This window comes from Dreissena polymorpha, chromosome 11 (assembly GCF_020536995.1).
Source record: "Dreissena polymorpha isolate Duluth1 chromosome 11, UMN_Dpol_1.0, whole genome shotgun sequence".
NCBI lineage: Eukaryota > Metazoa > Mollusca > Bivalvia > Myida > Dreissenidae > Dreissena > Dreissena polymorpha.
This window is the reverse complement of record NC_068365.1, coordinates 53,868,934-53,890,375: the sequence shown is the minus strand read 5'-3', so window position 1 is coordinate 53,890,375 and position 21,442 is coordinate 53,868,934. Positions and strand designations below refer to the sequence as shown.

The 21,442-nt window shown below is 34.6% G+C and overlaps 1 protein-coding gene across 2 annotated transcripts in view; it reads left to right on the top strand.

Annotated features, from left to right (window-relative positions):
* The window catches only part of LOC127851282 (probable C-mannosyltransferase DPY19L3), a 71,291-nt gene that overhangs the window by 630 nt on the left and 49,219 nt on the right, over positions 1-21,442 (top strand). For both annotated transcript variants that reach the window (XM_052384968.1, XM_052384969.1), the window contains exon 2: positions 6,155-6,392. In XM_052384968.1, coding sequence (XP_052240928.1) covers positions 6,165-6,392 — 228 coding nt within the window. In that variant the 5' untranslated portion in view covers positions 6,155-6,164. The remainder of the gene's footprint in view (positions 1-6,154; positions 6,393-21,442) is intronic.

Genomic DNA, 21,442 nt, shown 5'->3' with positions numbered 1-21,442 from the left:
CGGGCCAAAAAAAACCCTGACCAGTGACTGAGTTAGTCAAAATTTTTGACGCTCTTAAATATTAAGCTACTTTTTATATGGGTAATATTTGGAGCGTACAAAGGGTGAAAGACCAATTATGTGGTGGGAATTTTTTGTTCTTTGTCTATATTGTTGCGCAAGGATTTTGTGCGCAACATTCAAGCCCCGATATAAGACACTTAATAACAACGGATTGCAATAATATTTACATACCTGTGTAGATAATTCATTTCTCGATAATGTTCCGTAAAAATTATGTAATGACACTTTGAATTTTGCATGCCTGAGCAATTTAAATCCAACCACTATTCAATTTTTCATTATCTCTCGATTCGCTCGCTGTGTAGATATAAATCAATAACACGACCTCGATGTAAAGCATCTGGTTTAAAGTGGAAGAATAAACAGCGTAAAATACAGTTTGCGTTCGTCTGTTGTGGTGCAGCGCGTCACATAGTAAACCGATGTTATACTTTTCTGGATTAATTTAGCATTGTTTTTTTTCTAAATTGACAATTAAAAAGTTCTGAAATAAATTACATCTTTTATTTTTATACTGTACATAAATAATATTGATACAGATCGTACAGTATACCGTCCTTTGTAACGTAGAATGTAAGTACATAAAACAACACAGACAGAGGTGCGAAAAAGACATGCATAAACACTTCCTGAAACTTAGAACAGTGAATAGAAACTGCACCCTATCTGTTTTGAACAAATGCTTATTAAATCGACAAAGTTTAGCATACTAGATCTAGTTACGTAAAAGTCGGTGTTAAAAGCTCATGTTAAATAAAATTACGCGTACTCGTTACACCGTAATGCCTTCTTCTGATTGGTTCATATTTAAATCAGTTTCATGACATGGCTACAGGTCAGTGATTATTTTGCGATTTAAGCAGAAGTTTAACTGAAGAATTTATGCCTTTCTAACTTCGAATCGACGATATTTGATGTAAAAATGAACTTCTGAATTAAAACTGAATGAGTTGGTAATGTTATTTTGCAATTTTACGCAAATTGATGAAAATTTAAACTTTCTGGTTTCCACCACAAAAAAGGTCCTTCAACGATGAGACGTTCCAAAGAATTTAGCCCATATAAAAAGTATCTCTAAATTCTTTGCGCGTCTTATAAATGAGACTAGTGACTGAGTATGATAAACCAGTACTGGTCAGTGCCAATACCAATTGTATTAAACCATTTCAAATGTTTAGTTCATTAATACATCTGATAACAAGAAAACATAATTCATTTACTATTCCGTCCGTTCCATTCAATATTAAAATACATATGTACCAAATAACCATTAATTTTAACTTTTTAATGTTGCCATTTATAAAATTAAATTGTTGGAATGGAAAGATAAATCCATAACTATTGATAAATTTTACTCAATTCTTTTATTATGGGTGGATGTCTGGTGTTATGTGTTGTCAGAGATGTAGATCTACCTCTTTTGTGTTGTTTGTCATTATCAAACTATGAACCAAAGGAAATCTTCTTAAACCACTTTGCTGATTTTCACACAACTTCACTTTGTGACCCTGTGTCAAAATAATATTATTGGCAATAATTCATTTGCAGTTTAAATCTAAAATCTCTGAAGCCACATTGACAGTCAGCCAGAAAGTGTCCACACATCAATTTCTAAGGACTTATTATTGTTGCAAGCTAATTATCCCCACGCTTTTTGAAAAAAAGGTGGGGATATTGTGGTTATCTCCGCCGTCCGTCCGTCTGTCTGTCTGTCCGTCCTGGCCACTATCTCCTCCTACACTAAAAGCACTAGAACCTTGAAACTTACACACATGGTAGCTATGAGCATATGTGCGACCCTGCACTATTTGGAATTTTGATCTGACCCCTGGGTCAAAAGTTATAGCGGTTGGGGTGGGGCCGCGTCAGAAATTATCACTCATTTTTTTAGGTTATTTTACATTTACTTCTTTATTTCTACACCGATTCACTTCAAATTGATACTGGACCTCTCTTATGACAATACGGTCAATCTCAACCATGAATGGCCCCATTCCCAACCCTGGGGCGCCCCGCCCACATAGGCCACACCCACCAAAAATTTCCATTTACTATAATTTTTTCATTTCTACACGGATTCACTTCAAATTGATACTGAACTTCTCTTATGACATTAGGGTCAATCTCAACTATGCATGGCCCCAATCCCAACCCTGGGGCGCCCGCCCACATAGGCCACACCCACCAAAAAATTCCATTTACTATAATTTTTTCATTTCTACACGGATTCACTTCAAATTGATACTGAACTTCTCTTATGACATTAGGGTCAATCTCAACTATGCATGGCCCCATAACCAACCCTGGGGCCCCGCCCACATAGACCACACCCACCCAAAATTGCCTTTACTATAATTTCTTCATTTCTACACCGATTCACTTCAAATTGATATTGAACTTCTCTTATGACAATACAGTCAATCTCAACTATGCATGGCCCCATTACCAACCCTGGGGCCCCGCCCACATAGACCACACCCGCCCAAAATTGCCTTTTACTATAATTTCTTCATTTCTACACCGATTCACTTCAAATTGATACTGAACTTCTCTTATGACAATACGGTCAATCTCAACTATGCATGGCACAATTACCAACCCTGGGGCGCCCTGCCCACATATGTCACACCCACCCAAAATTGCCTTTTACTATAACTTCTTCATTTCTACACCAATTCACTTCTAATTGATGATGAACTTCTCTTATGACAATACGGTCAATCTCAGCTATGCATGGCCCCATTACCAACCCTGGGGCACACCTAGGTCAAACATTCGGCGTGGGGATACGCGTCGGCCTCTGCCGCCCCCATTTCTAGTTTTGAATGAGGTGGAGATTGTTTATTTTGATAGCCGGGGCCATTGGTTCCTATGTTATTTTGAATCTGGACATTTTTTCCTACATTTTGGTTTGGGAGCCAATCATTTTGAATGGACTTATGGGAATACCATTTGCAGATGACCAGAAGGGTGGAGGTGGGGGGGGGGCCTTTCTGCTGGTACAATTTTCATTGAATCTTAAAACTTTCTGGAAATTTTTGTTGTCATAAAATTAAGGCCAATTTTGATTGCAAGCCAATTCCCACAAGGCACTTAAGAGTCATTTCCCTTTATTAATAAAACTATATTAAATTTGCTGTTTCAGCTCTCTACCTTGTACAGTTTTAATATAATCTTTACTTATATTTCTGGGAATCATAAATATTTGTTGACAATATGGAGCCCCGAGGCAACATTTTTTTACCAGCCGATTCACACCAGGCACTTCACATTGGTGGATCTTTATTTATGCAAAAATGTGCAGTTTCTGCTTATATTAAACAGTCAGTTTCCATGGATTCTTCACCAAACTTTGTGAAAATGTTTAGATGGAGCCCAAGTTTGATAACTAGACGAAGCACACATCAAAATTATTGCCTATCATTAAAAAAGGTGGTATTTTTTTTCCACTCTTTAACTCTTTCAGTTTTCATGGAATCTTTACCAAGCTTTCTTTAAATGTTCGTGGACATCAAATGCAAGATAAGATCAATAACTTGCCAACTCGCAATATGCAAGTCACAGTTATTGCCCTTTCTTAATTCATAAAAGTGCAATATACACAGTTTCTCACTATTTTACTCATGAAGTTTGCATGAATTCCACATTGACAGCAAGCCAAACCATTCAGCTCTCTGAAAGCATTCACTTTTCATTTAATCTTCTCAAAACTACATGTAACCAGATATACAATTGGCATTTATTTCTGACCATGATCTTTATACTTAATCTGAGATTGATGTTAATATAACGCTTAATATTAAGATTTTGTTAACTTATTCTGTATACAGGTATTTAACAGACACAATTTTCTGTGTCCTATTTGTATAAAACATTTATTTGGACGCACAAATGTTCGTATATGCGTCCGTCAATATGGATGCACAAAATGCTAAACTTTAATTGAACTTTTTTAACATTCAATAAAACAATTAATATTGGCAGTTAAACAGGAAGGTTTTTGCCAACTGTCCTTAGCCAAAAATATATCGTACACTATTGATATTTATGGAAAGCTGGTTCCCAAACTTGTGTATTTTATTCATGGCAAATGACAAAATACGTTCAGCCAGGCAGCCCCAAAGTGTACATGGACTGGAGCCAAAGGCTGAGGGTCAAATGCAGTTTGGGGCTTATTAAGAACATATTCATATTTTAAAATGCATTTCATATACAGTCCAACCTGCCCGAGCGACCGCCTGTTAATAGCAACCAACAGTCAATAACGACCACACCGATTTCCTCCCGAACGATTTCACTATATATTGAACCTGCGAATAAAGCCCACCTGCGAACAAAGTCCAAAGACCACACTTTTACATTCCCAAAAGTCCAGTCGATAGCTTACAACGACCACTGCAATCATAAAAATCAACGATTTCGCAACTTTCAAAAAAGAAAATGGCCACCGTGACGCTGTGTAGTCACGTGATACACATCTTACCAGTGGACTCGTCGGTCGCTATGGAGATATTGGCAAGTGACAGTTTATTGCACTCGATAGCAGTTGTTTGTTTATTTAACACGCATTGCTAATTGGTAGTCGCCTGCTTCTTTTATGCATCTGACAGTTTGTCAAAAGTGTAAAAATTCGCCTTTGTATTTATGTGACTCACGATTAATTTACTAATTGCCGAAAATATCAAAGACAAATTTGGGGCTTTTATCAACTCATTAAGGAAATTAATGGTTTCATATCAATTACGATGCCTTAAATACGATAATTTTGATAGTCATTCCCGTCTTAAATTTCTCCGTAATAAGACGTGCATAGATTATTGATAAGTAAATTGTCAGTTCAAGTATACCATCATGGCTTCCAAGCGTAAGCGTTAAGGTCATTAGTTTGTTAAGTAAAGGACACAGTTGTAGACGAGTGGCTAGTAATCTTGGTGTAGGCAAAAATCAAATACAGAACATTATGAATTACATGTACATATACATGTATGTGAATAGTTATTTATAATGTATATGATTAATGAAATAAATAATAAAAACATATGGGAAAATGGAAATAATAAATATAAAAACAAAACTGTGTTTTCAATCCTTTATTTCATTATACATGCATAAGTATTCAAACATTTAAACAAAAGAGCACCTACATAGATAAGGTACCTATAAAAAATTACTAGCATATGTTGCTAAGATTCAATCGACCCTGGGAATAAAGACCACCTGTGAACAAAGACCACAACGACCAAATCCCTTGAGTGGTCTTTATATGAGGTTAGACTGTAATATGCAGTTTGTAAAAAAAAATGATAGCAAATAATTTATCAGTTTTAAACAATTGTTAGCGGAAGTTTCAGCATATAAGTACAATCAAGCACTACAGCACAACTAAGCTTGGATGGGCAGTTATGTCTTAAGTCAATATTCTATTTTCACGGTTCTTATTTAGGTTACACTGTCTATATAAGAAAGAAGTGGCAGGTCTATATTCTGTAGATCAGCTATTACAGATTTTACGGACCTAAAGTCTTCATATTGATCCATTAGAACCCTGAATTCCATTGCTGATGTAATATTGTACTGTAGTAGTCTGTGTTTTAAACAAATCTCAATTAGAAAGTCTACAAAAAGTTGCCAATAATTGTATAAGTATGATCTAGTAACTAATGTCCTTTGTTAAATATACATGACTCGCAGGCTGTTCTGGTTTTATGCTGTTTGCACATAGCAATTTCCACTTTGCTTCTAAGTGAGAAAGGGTTAAACAGCTTGTTCTTTGACATTCATCAATCCAGTTCTAAAGCAATCAGCAATCAAGCACAAAAGTCTAACACGAGGAGACTGAATCTCATGTGTATCACCTGCAATAAGTTTTTTATGTTTCCGTGCCAAGGCCCTTATGGTATAAATCCTTAAAATCAAATCTCTGAATTGTTGTTTATTGGATGATGAACAATGATGAATCAGAATATATTTTATAGATAGTCCTAAAGTAATAAAGCAAAAAGTGTTAAATTGTTGCTTCATAATTTCACATGTATGTACTGCTTGTGACACTGCTTCATTCGGTTTACAGTTTATTAGCCTCTTCTTGCAGATAAAACGAAATGGTTGCAAGGAAAAGAAACATCAGTATAAAGCGTGAGACTGGTTACCAGGAATCCACAGAGAAACAAAAACCAGTCTTGGCATCATCTCAACCAATCATTGATGGCGGGATCCTCATGGTCCTCAGTGTGCTGATAGGGATAGGCGTCATCGCGGGGGTTGGCTACACACACGCCAAGTACATGGCCACCCTGCACGAGAACTGGATGTGGTTTTCTAATATAAAGGTAAAATTTCTTCTATATTGTAAAAGGCATATTAAAGGCCAACTTTTAGGAAGATCTGGTCCATCCATGGGGTATTTTACCCAGTGTATTTATAATCCATAAATGTGCCATGCTCTGGGAAACATTGTGTCTTGTTCTGAGAAAACTGGGCTTAATTCATGTGCGTAAAGTGTCTTCCCAGATTAGCCTGTGCAGTCCGCACAGTTTAATCAGAGACGACACTTTCTGCCTAAACTTGATTTTCGGCAAGGATGGACTTCCTTGAAACTAAAAATACCATTAAAGCGGAAAGTGTCGTCCCTGATTAGCCTGTGCAGATTGCACAGGCCCTGTGCAAACTGCACAGGCTAATCTGGGACGACACTTTACGCACATGAATTAAGCCCAGTTTTCTCAGAACAAGACACAATTGCTTAACCCTTTTTCACTTAGATACGTATTTTTACGCATTTGTAGTACCTTAGAAAGCTAAATTTGATTAAAGACCTTTGTTACTAGATTAAAGTTTTAAAGGCTTCATTTCCAACCCTAAGATACTGCTGAGCAGCAAACAGCATAAAACCTGAACAGACTGCAAGTTACTCGCAGGTCACACTTTGAGTTCAAAGGTCAAGAATGGCCATACATGAGCTTGTCCGGGCAATAACTATGTTGTTCATGGTGAGATTTTAAATTCATTTGGCACATTTGTTCACCATCATTGGACCGTGTGTCGTGCGTAAGAATTACGTCAATATCTCCAAGGTCAAGGTCACACTTTGAGTTCAAAAGACACAAATGGCCATAAATGAGCTTGTCTGGGCCATAACTATGTCGTTCATTGTGGGATTTTCAAATCATTTGGCAAATTTGTTCATCGTCATTGGATGGTGTGTCGCGCCAAAGAATTACGCGATATCTGCAAGGTCAAGGTCACATTGAGTTCAAAGGTAAAAAATGGCCATAAATGAGCATGTGCGGACCATTACTATGTCGTTCATTGTGGGATTTTTTAATCATTTGTTCACCATCATTGGATGGTATGTCGCATGAAAGAATTACGTGGATATCTCCAAGGTCAAGGTCACACTTTGAGTTCAAATGTAAAAAATGGCCATAAATGATAATGGCATAATAATTCTTAAATATCGCCATACATTAGATTCTCTTGTTTTGTGAAGACAGCATGCAAAATAGTCTGTGTCAATGCATCATGTGGGGGTGGGGTATACGTCACATCTGTGACAAAGCTCCACTTGTTGTTTAGGCATTTAGCAAAGGATTTACAAACTCAAAACATAATTGCTCTAACTGTATTGACCATGTTTAATAAACAGTTAATGAAATACCCATTCACAAATAAGGTCATAGCCATTGCAAAAGTATATTTTGTGACATTTAAGAGAATACATTACCGGCATTAAATAGTTACTAGACTTACTAAACTAACTAGTTTACAAAGCATTTTGGAAAAAAATGATTCTGTATTGAAGTGTTTAAATAGTTATATATCTGATGCTATATAATACAATTAAATTTACAATTATTTGTTTTCTTTATAGAAAACATCCTATGCCTTTTGGATTGGGAATAATAGCACAATAAACCTTGAAATTGGAAAAATTAAACATTATTAATATCATTACAAATAACAGTATTCCAATTGTTTTTAATTACATGCTTAACTGCACTTTTAAGTTCATATTATAAAGTGCTATGGAATTTAAAAGTTGCATAGTAAACTCAATTATTCAATTGTTAAGAAAATTGGGTAATTTTGGTCAGAGTTTTTGGGAGAAAATTTTACTTCATTCAAATGGGAAACAACTTGTAAGAGGCTGTAATTTTGGGTAAAAAAATCACTGATTAAATATATTTGAAATGTCAAAAACGTTCTTCTGGTTGCTGCATGTTGCTCATCAAGCCATATCAATCCATGATAATCCTTAGAAAGTGTGAGGAACAGGATTTGAGAACATTTTTCATGTAGAACTGTAAGTGGTCTCTGCTGCAAGGCTACATGAAGTGCCTGTAGGGCTTCGTTGATAGTTGAGTTGAGTGTCATATGGGTTGTGTGAGATTATTTTTATTAAGAAGCCCTGATATGAGTTACATTATAAGAAGGCATGTCGATGCAGTATTTAGGAGAAACCTCAATACTTGATTTACCGGTATGAATATTTTTTTTTTAAGGATAGAGGACAGATGTTGGCGTCTTAACCCTTTCCCACATAGAAGCAAAGTGAAAATGGCTATGTGCAAACAGCATAAAACCAGAACAGCCTGCGAGTAACTCTCAGTCTGTTCAGGTTTTATGCTGTTTGCTGCCTATCAGTATCTAAAAATTTGAACTGAAACCTTTAAAACTTGGCTCTAGCAAGAAAGATCTTTAATCAAATATAACTTTCTCAGGGACTATCTATGAGTCAAAATATGCATCTAAGATGTAAAGGGTTAACATGCTGGATAATATGATTGAAAAGTTTGATCACTCTAGCAGCAATACTTTTAATGCCCCTGGCTGGTAGGGTGGCATATAACATTTGAACTGTCTGCCCATACGTCCGTCCAAAAACATTAACATTGGCCATTACTTCTGCAATATTGAAGATAGCAACTTGATATTTGGCATGCATGTGTATCTCATGGAGCTGCACATTTTGAGTAGTTAAGGTCAAGGTCAATGTCATCCTTCAAGGTCAAAGGTAAATAAAAACAAATTCAAGGGAAGTAACAAGCTTTAAAGGGAGATAATTTTTATTTATCATTCAGCAGAGATCATTTTTACAAGGGAAGTAATATTTTTTAAAGGGATATAATCAAAAACAAAACTAAATAATTCAAAGCGGCGCAGTAGGGGGCATTGTGTTTCTTACAAACACATCTCTTGTTCTGTTACATATGATACTTAAACCAATGTACATAAAGATGGAAAGACAAACAAGCAAACACAAAACTCACCCCCTCTCCGTCCTGGTTAGGAATTTTCTTGGACAACATACCTTTCAGGCAATTTTGTTATATGTTTATTGTGCATTACAGTTTAACTTTAAGTTATCTACTTCTGGTTAAACATATGCAAATTCTTTCAAAAGAAATAGGAAATAAAGTCTTTTTTCCTTATATATTTCACTTGATTGCTGTGCAGCAACTTTTATAACAATTTCAGCATAACAACATCATGACAACAATTTAAAATACTCAAATATAAAGGTCATTGTAAGATTAATGGTGGCTAGATTAACAGTCAGTAGGGATCTTCGGTTTTGCAAATATGATTTTAACTCAATTCATTTACCTGTAGACTCAATATATTAGGGAAAGCATTACATGTGTAAACATGTGTCATTTGGGCTTTCATGTCTATGACATATCTCATACGAATTTGTGGATGTCATACGCTTTTATAAATTTGCATAGGCGTTGACTTTTATTACATTATTTTAATGTTAAACACCATAGTAGTTTTTCTTGTCTTGCCACCTTTGATAGCCAGGTTGACATTAATTCTGATTTATAACTTGACAAAGCAAGATGTTCAGTGATTCATTTTGAAATCTACATCAATGAGTCCCTGGGACTCGCATATTTTGAAACAATGGGTCCAAACTGAAAACAATGGGTCCCAGATTGTGTCTTCGTAAATTCGTTACAAATAATCTGCTTAACATGATACACCTTAGCCAGGGGCTCTTTTATGCAATTTTACAGCTAAATACAGAAATAGGTTTATAGCAAGTAAAATCTTTATTTGTTTAACTTTTAATAATAAACAGTGAAACAGATAACATCTTAAACAGAAAACTTTTAACATCTTTAACAATTTGGACTGACTAGACTTTTAATAAATTGGATGACTAGTGTTTATAATTTTTTGGTTTCCCTACGGTTAACCTGTTCCTGAATTTGGTCAAGACCTTATTCTGTATAGAAAAATGGCCCTCTCACATCCTGTAGTATAAACAGCAGATGTCTGTTTTGTTATATGTACTTACATTCTACGTAACATATGACGGAAAACTGTACGATCTGTATCACTATTATGTATGTACCGTATAAAAATAAAAGATGCTATTTATTTCAGAACTTGCAAATTTTAATTGTCACTTTATAAAAAACAACACTGCTCAATTAATCCAGAAAAGTATAATAACATCGCTTGACTATATAAATAATAACTGTCTGCGCTCACAACAGACAAACGCAAAATGTGTTTTCCGCCGTTTATTCTTCATATTGAAACCACATGGTTTACATCGAGGCTGCGTTAGCGATAAATATCTACACAGCGAGTTTAAATTGTTGAGGATTGATTTCGAAAACCTTTTTCTGTCGCATATTCTTTGTTTACCATCCCGGACAGCCAATTAATCGTCCAACAAACTTTTAATAAAACGCCGTAACTGATTGGATAATTGATATATTTCAACCAATCAAAATACGCGTACTACATTCCGAATGTAGTAATGTGATTTCCGTTCTACTTTTCAAAACGGTGTTGACATGTGTTTTGCTTATAACCACAAATCGTACGCTGTATCATGTACACCTTTGACGATGTTGAAAATCAGAGTTTTAAAACAATGCGTCCCGAGAACGCACATGTTTGAGAATGATGCGTCCCCAGAAAAAAACGTGCGTCTGGCACGCGGGACGCACGGCAAAATCAATTACTGGATGTTCATGACATAAATGGCATATTAACATTTTAATTTTGACTGGCCACCGTGTGAATTAAGTACTTTTTGTAAAGTTAAAAATGATCATAAATATTTTGTATGTGTACAAGACATTAGTGTTTCTAAAAAAAAATTTTTTTTAATTAATTACTGACTTTATAAATCTTTATGAATAGATATACATGTGTAATGTATTTGTTTATCGCAATGCATAATTCATTTATACAGTGTTTATAACTTGCTATGCATTAAAAAGCAGATGCATTTAATACATCCTTCATAAAATAAGCATAATGGCATTTCCATTAATTAAATTCATTATGTTAATGATTAACTTTGGCGTCAACAGTGGGTCAACACATTTAATTACCTAGATATTTGAATGAAAATTATTTATAGGTTTTGAGCAGTGTACTTGAAAGTATTATAGTATAAAAAAGTAGTTTGTACTGCGGATTAACGTGTTACTTGGCATTGTGGGGGTAATCTTGCATTAGGCAAGACATATTTGATCTTTAGTTTCTTTGACCTTTTTTGGTAAAAATTTCTAAGTGGATGGTGTTAACAATTAAGAATAAGAAAATGACATTTTTGGAACTTGTCTATATGAATGGTGTTAATAATTAAGAATAAAAAAATGACATTGCGTGTTTGTGTGTTTTTGTCACGTTGAAGATGCCTTTCATAATTTTAATATGAACTTGCATTTCTAGGTTTGTTATAACACAAATGTAAAATCCATGTGCCTTTTCTGTGATTCTATATTTATAGATACAAGTTGAGGACTTCTGTATCCATATCCAAATATCGTTAGTGGAAAAAGTATATGTTTACATTATTTATTATTATTTATTTATTTGAGCACTATTGGTTCTTTTCATTTTTGTTGTTGTTGATACATTCCCCCTGAAAAAATGTGGTTTTGTAGCTCTGAGAAACTCAAAGTCAACAGACTCTGGACTTATGAAGACATTAAAGGACAGATGTGGGGTGAACCATTGAAGTACATGTATGCAACGTTCTGTGTTAATTAATTGTAGAAAGTTGACATTTAATTATTACTTAGGCCAGCATTTTATTAAAATTTGTTTTACGGGAAATTTTTCAAAAAAATTGAGTTGGGAGGGATAAATAAAAATAAAATCCTGAAAAGTGAGCAGTCAACCAAAAAAATAAAAACAAAAACTGTCTAAACTGATTATTTTTTTTATTTTTGAAAAACCACAGCTTAATGGCAAGCGGTTCGACGCATAATCCCAAGAAACTAGGTTTCTCATAAGAACCTAGTTTCTCAGAATGAGAACCTATGTTCTCGCTTGAAGATTGCACATGGCTTCAAGAACCCAAGTTTTCTAATGAGAACCTAGGTTTTCATGAAAACCTAGGTTCTCATTTGAAAACCTAGGTTCTCACGAGACTGCGCTTGACTTGATCTTAATCCAAACTTTTTGTAGTGAAAGTTCTAGTACATAAAATGTGAATATTTCATTTAAGAAACCGTGAGTTATAGACTTATAAAAACATGTGCTGCATTTCATTTTATATTCAGAGAGAGTTATAGTGTTTATATATGTAAAGTGAACACAAGAGGCATGACTACAATATTTGGTGTGTAACATAGTGTTGAGGTTCTCTTTGAAGTTTGTTCAAATCAAGCAGAAAATTTGCCCTCCCTAGGGGTTACTGTTTTGCTTATAAATATAAATAATATAATAATTCTCTGAAACCGCAAGGCCCTTTGGTTTGTTGCGTTGCATGCCAATCATATATTGGTTCTTTGCTAAGTTTCCTCAAAGCATGCCTATAGGTCGCCGTGGTGTAATGGATATGGTGTCTGCCTAGCGACCGGGAGGTCACGGGTTCGATCCCCACCGTGAGAGCGTTCTTTAGATCTCCCCCAAAGACACGAAGTACTGGTTCTAGGCCCAGGAAATGGACTCGAGAGCGTTTATATAAGCCTTAAGTTTTCGATGCAATCAAGCTAAAATGAATAGGTTTAAACTAACTAAAAGCATGCCTCTGTGGTCTAAACTGTTTGTGCTTCAGGGGTCAACTGATTTATATAGATTAATGTCTTTGATAATCCCTAACAACACAGACACCGCAAGGGTCAGGGGTTCAATATTTTGTGTGTAACATATTAGTGTTTTCTTCTTCTAGATGTGATTAAATCATACATTTGGAGTTAAAAATAACCCGTCCTTGTTTCACATGCTTAATATTTACTTATATAATAAAGAGTTAAACAATATTATTCTCTCAAAACGCATGGGTTAGGTGATAATTATTTTGTATGTGACATTGTATGGCGGTAATCTTCGTAGGTTTTGTATCATGTCCATTGGCTTCACATTAGCCCCAACAAAATATTGAGGTAAAAGACACAATATACCTAGAAACCTAGATTTATTTCATTGAACATTTTCTTAAGTGAAAGCCGTATAAAGAATTAAATAGCACCTGTAGCAAGGATTTAAATTGTTCTAGTAGAATTACTCTGCTGACTGTATATAACTTACTCGCAAGATTAATTATATATAGAACACAACTTTTGAACTATGTAATTGTATATTTTAAAATAGTATTTTATTTTAAAAGTTTCGTCAAAGACTCACAGTATTGTCAAAATAAAATGGTGTAAACTTTTGCACATATTATTTGTTCCTCTCTTATTCACAGTTAAAGTTCAAATGAAAATTTCTATGGAATGTGTTGTCTGTATTATTTTAAGGAGAAACAGCAATAACATGTTTTGGATATATATAATTAACAGAGAGAGCTATTTAAATGTGAAGATAATAATAACCCTTGGAACAAATACATAGAGCCGATTGAGCACATTTATCAACAGAGCCTGAGTTGTGATAAATTTATTTGCATTCCTTGCAGTACATATGAAAACATTATATAAAGTTGATAGAACATCATATTTCGGCTAAATAATAACTCATTTTTGAAAAATAATGTCAAGAAAAATAAATTAAACTTTCTTGTGACTTTGACGGACATACGAACATCGGGACCCAATGTTATTTTTTTCAGAAGCTGTGTTGCATATTTTTTTTCTAAATAAAGAATATATATGGGTGGGTGGGGAATGGGATTATTGATGCAAGTACCTGTGGTTCAGTCCTCATGTTCATTATAAAGAAACGTAAAGTAGTACTTCTTGGACATTTTCGGGATGTTGATTTTTATCTATAAAAATATTATGCATTTTAATAAATACGCAAATTTATTAAACCTACCCAAAACTTTTTAACACACCGAAAGTTATCGATGGTTACACCTCTGCATCATCTGCAAAAACTCATTATTATTAGCTCATTTAAAAAAAAAATAAAATATGAGCTATTGTCATCACCTTGGCTTCTGCGTCTGCGACGGCGTCGGCGTCCGGTTAAGTTTTGCGTTTAGGTCCTTTTTTCTCAGGAAGTAACAATGCTATTGCATTCAAACTTGGTACATTTAATTACTTCCTATCATGAGGGGACTGGGCAGACAAAGTTAGATAACTCTGGCATGCATTTTGACAGAATTATGTGCCCTTTTTATACTTAGAAAATTGAAAATTTTGGTTAAGTTTTGTGTTTAGGTCCATTTTATTCCTTAAGTATCAAAGCTATTGCTTTCATACTTGCAACACTTACTAGCTATCATAAGGGGACTGTGCAGGCAAAGTTATGTAACTCTGACTGGCATTTTGACAGAATTATGTGCCCTTTTTATACTTTGAAAATTGAAAATTTGGTTATCGTATTTTACCATGCATAGCGCGCAGTTTTTTACCTTCAAATTTTAAAATAAAAATTCAGTGCGCGTAATACATTGACACAACGCTTTCCTGGTTGCTAAATTGCAAAAAATCCATTTCGTAATCGTAAATCTTCACAATTGCTGCCATTTTTTTATTGCAGAAAACTACACCCTATAATGTTATAGACTGAAAGGGCCGTTGTTGAAACAACAAAAAGCGGGAAAGGGTAGGAATGAACGGGGTAGTAACAGTTTTGACAAAAATTAAAAGATGAAAAAATGTCTTTGTTGGTGTTTTCACACTTCTTTATTGATTGTTCATTTAAAAAAATCGAGGTATATCAATCCCCGCGTCGTCGCGGTATTGTTTGTTTAAGTTTTTGTTGTCATGAAAACTCGTTGATTTACAACGCAAAACGTCTTATTTGAACTGACGCTAATTATTTCAATCATATTTCTCAACTTCGCTTTTGCTTTATTTTGATAATTTAATCCAAATTGTAATGTTAGCAATTCCGAAAATTTGCACTCTATGTGAATTGACAGTTTGACGTCATCAAAGGAAAGCCGCTTCCTGTCTGAAGCAATAAAGCGACAATTTTCTCGCAGACAAAATTGGCTTCCTTTGTCTAGCAATCAACATGCCGAACCAATCGTGTGTTTGTTCCTCAATGGCAATTGTCCAATTAAATAATAGCATGTGCAAAGCTCCGCCTTCGAACCTTTTTGCAGAGAACGGAGGTGGAGTTAAACGGTTAATTGAGCAAGTGTTATACGTTAGTTGAGTTCGGATTTGCCGAAATTTCTCGGCCCTAAGCATTGAAACGACAAATACATTTATCAATGATTTTCCGATCTCTGCATTAATATGCTACCGTGCGAGTATACTACGTAGGTTACAAACCAACAATAGAGATATAGACTCATTTTAGTTTCTTTCAATAGAGACAAACAAATGATATTTGACTAATGGCTTTACGCCGATAACACCAACTGTATGGAATTGAGCGTTCGGGTGTATTGTTTGACTCACTATAAATACCGATCAACTAGACGCAGTGACGGCGCGAAATACCGGGTCAAACTGGATTAAATCGGGAGCATCTCTTAATGGGGAAATATTTAAGTCGATGAAAAATAAAATGGGATCCACGGACAATTTGCGTAAAATTGGACATTGCGATGTTGCAGGTCTGCAGAAGACTATGTCATACGATGTTGTGAGCGGCAGGTAATGAAAATGTTACACTGTTCAAATGTGAGGAATAGGTAATAGTGGTTCGAATTTAACGCGCAGGGGTCTTGAAAAAACACGCGCAGTGCACGACAATAAGGACATATACGGTGTTCTCGACAGAATAATCTTAAAAATTGTCGAAAATATAGTGCTTTGCAACCCATGCTCCTGATCGTATAAACGCTCCCTACTTTAAAACAAAACATTAAGCACCCGAAAAACTCAGATTAAATGATTGCGCAATATAAGAATGGCGGCCATTTTCGGCCCAATTTTCAGGTTTTTGATCTTGAATTCTTTTTTTTTCTCCATTTTTGCTTTCAAAAATCGCATGCGCATTATACATGGGAGCACGCTATACATGGTAAAATACGGTAAGTTTTGTGTTTAGGTCCACTTTATTCCTACAGTATCAAAGCTATTGCTTTCATACTTTTAACACTTATTAACTATCATAAGGGGACTGTGCAGGCAAAGTGATGTAACTTTGACTGACATTTGGATGGAATTATGGGCCCTTTATACTTTGAAAATTGAAAATTTGGTTAAGTTTTGTGTTTAGGTCCACTTTATTCCTACAGTATCAAAGCTATTGCTTTCATACTTGCAACACTTATTAACTATCATAAGGGGACTGTGCAGGCAAAGTGATGTAACTCTGACTGACATTTGGACGGAATTATGGGCCCTTTATACTTAGAAAATTGAAAATTTGGTTAAGTTTTGTGTTTTGGTCCACTGTACCCCTAAAGTATCATAGATATTGCTTTCATACTTGGAACACTCGCAAACTATCATAAGGGGACAGTAAAGGACAAGTTGCATAACTCTGGTTGTCATTTTTACAGAATTATGGCCCTTTTTTGACTTAGTTACTTTAAATATATGGTTAAATTTTGTGTTTCGATCCACTTTACTTCTAAAGTATCAAGGCTATTGCATTTAAACTTCAAATACTTTCATGCTATCATGAGGTTACTGTACCTGGCAAGTTGAATTTTACCTTGACCTTTGAATGACCTTGACTCTCAAGGTCAAATTATTAAATTTTGCTAAAATTGCCATAACTTCTTTATTTATGATTAGAATTGATTGATACTTTGACAAAACAACTCTTACCTGACATACCACAATAGACTCCACCCAAACCATCCCCCACGCCCTCCCCCCCCCCCCACGGAATCCCCCCCCCCCATTTTTTTTTAAGATCATCTCACAAATGACCACCACACCCCTCACACTATACCCCCCCACCCATCCCCCCCCCCCAATTTTTTTTTTGAAACGGTTAAAAAACACAAATATTTATTTTTATTATTTTATTTTTGAAATACCGTCTAACCATCGCACCCAACATTTCCCTAACAACCCACATTATAAACAAATTTTGAACAACACTTTAGGCAATCTGCGCAATTTTTTTTTTCTACTTTTGGATAAAATACTAGGTCGGCGGGTGAAATGTAAATAAAAAAAACGAAAGTGACTTTTATTTTTATTTGTATTTGTCGAAAAATAGGGTCGGTTGCTCCCGTAAAACAGATAATAAAAAAATGCTGGCCTAAGTGTTTTTCTCTTTAAATTCATGACCACGTGGTATTTGCTTATTCATGAGGATTGTATGTGCTTTATATTGACTGGATTAAGATATAATATAGATATTTATTAAAACATGGAGTAAAAGTTTATGGTTTATCTTCTTTAAGAGAAAATAGTAATTTAGGTCTAAAAGATATTAAATAATAAATTTAACTGGCAAATGAAATTTTTGAAGCTAAAATAATGATTAATATTTTGTGAGTATAGAATAGGTAGGCTCACGATTGTTTTTAAAAATGGAATATGAAGTGTTTATATAATTATGTATGTATTTGAAGACAAGATGTTTCTTGTTGCAAATGCATGTAGTAGTAATTAAATAACAAAGCAATTTAGACGGTTAAAACAAGCGAATATATGTAAAGAAAGCATGAAATAAACAAACAGCATGTTTCTGCATGTTAATGGAATAAAGCATGATTGAAATGATTAATGATTTTATAGTTTTATTCTTGTTGAAGGTTGGATGTTATGCATCGAACATGTCAGTCTTTTTTTGTCTGCAATTCGTTTCAATATTTTCAAAGCTTTTCCTCATTAAAGCCACACGCCTTGAAATGAAATACTTGGCATAGCAAATTTAAGTACAAATAAGAAACATATTTTATCTATGCCAATTAGAATATATCTGGTGGTTACAAGGTAGAAATCAGTCTCTTTTGCGCTTTAAAACTTAGAAATAATCGCGTTTGTTGAAATGGACGTACACGTCTAGAAATCCTTCTTTCGGTTTTAAAATCGGTACCGTTAAAAATGATAAATAACTTGCTAACTAGGCATTATATTTAATTGTATCTTTCTCAATATATCTGGTGGTTACAAGGAAGAAATCCGTTTTTGCACCTTAACACTTTAAAATAATCGCGTTTGTCAAAATGGACATATAAGTTTAGAAATCCTACTTTCGGTTTTACAATTTTAAAAAGTAATAAATTACTTGCTATCTGGGCTATAGATTTAATGACAATTTTGCACACTTTCAAATTGCATCTTTATGTATTGATTAACATGTACTTCATTTCAAGGTGTGTGCCTTTAAAGCAGTCAGTAAATATCAATTACTGAGCTAACTATGTGACAATTCTTTGTCTACACAAAATATTGAGATTTGAAGAGACACTCTTGAAACAGTGTCACCATGCAGTAGAAGAGTTGGAAATATTGGAAAACATAATTTGGTGCTTGCATTGTGTGCTAGCATCTCAAGACCCCACACTGTGCGGTCTCATTGGTTATTGGATTAGAGGCAAAGCTAACGCCATTGATCGAGACTGAGTGACCAGAAAAGTCACTAGACTAGTTTAAAACTGTGTAGCTTTTCAGATATTAAGACAGGGGACTGCTATAGTGATTGTGATTTATTTATGACTGGCTTGTATGACTTTATGACTGGTGTGTTTAGAGGCCTTGTTGATAGGAGAATTACACGTGATGGTTCAATATATCTGCTGTGAATTGGTTGTGTAACTGTACTGAGTAACGTGCCACTTTTCTGCAGTGAAATCAAAAAAATTTGGATTATTTTTGTAGATATAGATAGTTGCAAATATAAATACTTACACATCGAAAGTATCACACAAATTGAATAAAGAATAGTAAGAGAGAGTAAGCAAAAGGACTTTACATGGACAATTTTTATAAATAACAATGACGGATATCAGACGACGTAAAGGAAACCGACACAAGGGCAGTGGCCAGGTCAGGAATGGATTCACCAAGGGGGGTAACCCCCAGCGTGAGGCATGGAGCGTGCTGGGCATGAGTGTGCAGCAGCTACTGTTAAAAGCTGCTGGCCTAGCCCTGTGCCTCTACATCGGCGTGAAACACACGTGGTACATGCGCACTATACACGAGAACAACCTTTGGTTCTCCAGCATTAAGGTTGGTTTTGTTCCGAATAAGCGGCGCTCTTGGAAAACAGGCCTTAATGCATGTGCATAAAATGTTGTTCCATATTAGCCTGTGCAGCCTGCTCAGGATAATTAGGGACGACCTTTTGCGTCTAGACTGTATTTTCGTTTAGTGGGGACTTACTTTAAACAAAAACAATCAGAAAGCGGAAAGGGTCGTCCCTGATTAGTATGTGCATACTGCACCAGCTTATCTTGCATGATACTTTACGCACATGCATTAAGCACTATTTTCCCAGACATTGGCTTGATTATTTTATGTTTAGATGCAATATTTTATTGAATTATTTTTAATTACGTGGGTTTGAGCTGAACATTTATTAGCACATAATATGCTGTAAGTATGGCTGGATTAGTCATTTTCGGCTGTGGTACTTCTTAAATGTCCCCAGGGTACTCTTTAGTATTCTTAAATGTAACTCAGGTACATAAAATGTACTGAAACGTTCTCGGCAATTCGAACGCTAAAGTTGGCGATTAAAAAAAATAAAAATATGTGTATATTTATGTTAATATTCTTAAAAATAGCCTCTATATTATCGAAACTCCTACTCAAAAAAGTATGATGAGGCAGATTTTGTTCACAGAGAATATTGTTTTGTATTCCTTATCAAGTTTTATGACATCGGATTTTGGGCGGGAATGAAACTCGGTTACAGTCTAAATTGGTCAGGTATAAGTAAGTATATTTTCGGTACCTGGGGTACATTTAAGTATACTTAAGAGTACCAGGGGTACATTTAAGCAGTACCTGAGTCGACAATGTCCAATAGAGCGTAAGTATTAAGCAATAATCAATTGTAGATAATTTTGTGACATTTTAAGAATCTGGAATCACTTATTATTCGAAATTTAGTGTGCATTAGCTAATGTGAGAACGTGTGATTTTAATGTTTTTATTTTATTTTCATACAAAACTTTTTATAAAAACAAAACTTTTAAGACAATACTTTTTATTGCTGAAATTGTAAAATACTGAGACCTCATAAGCCTTAAAAAGATCAATAAAAACAGGCCATATAGGATTTTCAGGCCTCTAGACAATATTTAACAATAAAATTTATGGAATACAATTTAAGAAAACGAAATTCCATCATAATGTGGTGTTAAATAACACATGGGCAAGAGTATAAGTGCGAAGGAACTAATTATCAAGTGCAAATCAATATTAAGAGTGATTTGATAATACACACTATATATGTAATCATGTACTCATGACTGTGAGTTATTTGGTTCTAAAAGTTAGTATTTTATAAAGTTAATGCATGAGAACTATATTTTAACATACTTCTCGTATCCTTCTACAATTTACACTCCTCCGCGTGACAAAATAATGGCGTCATCTAAACATTACATAACAACATGGCATTAACTTCCGTGATAAAATTAAGAGAATGAAGTCAGATTAATTGATAAGAAATCAAAGATCCTATATGACGTCATTTTAATTAATATTACAGTAAAAAGAATTTGCTATTAGAAACTGCTCAAATAATATTTTTCATAACGTGTGCGTTTTACACAAATATAATTGATAAAATACCATTCTACAGGAAAGGTAAATTTGTTAATTTTTATAGCGCGGTAATTCACATGCAGTTCACTGTACGATTTCCAGCAATTCTTAGTACTTAACTCTTTCAGTGCTGGAACCGAATTTTGAAGGCCTTTGCAAACAGTTTGGATCCAGATGAGACGCCACAAAACGTGGCGTCTCATCAGGATCCAAACTGTTTGCTATTCTTATATTATTCTTTGAAATATATTCAAAAAAATGCTTATTTTAGAAATTCAGCAGACAACATTTTAGCAGATGACAAATTACTATACATGCAAAGGGTTAAACCATAAGTCTCCAGCCATAATTAGTGCAGAATAACCCACATTTGA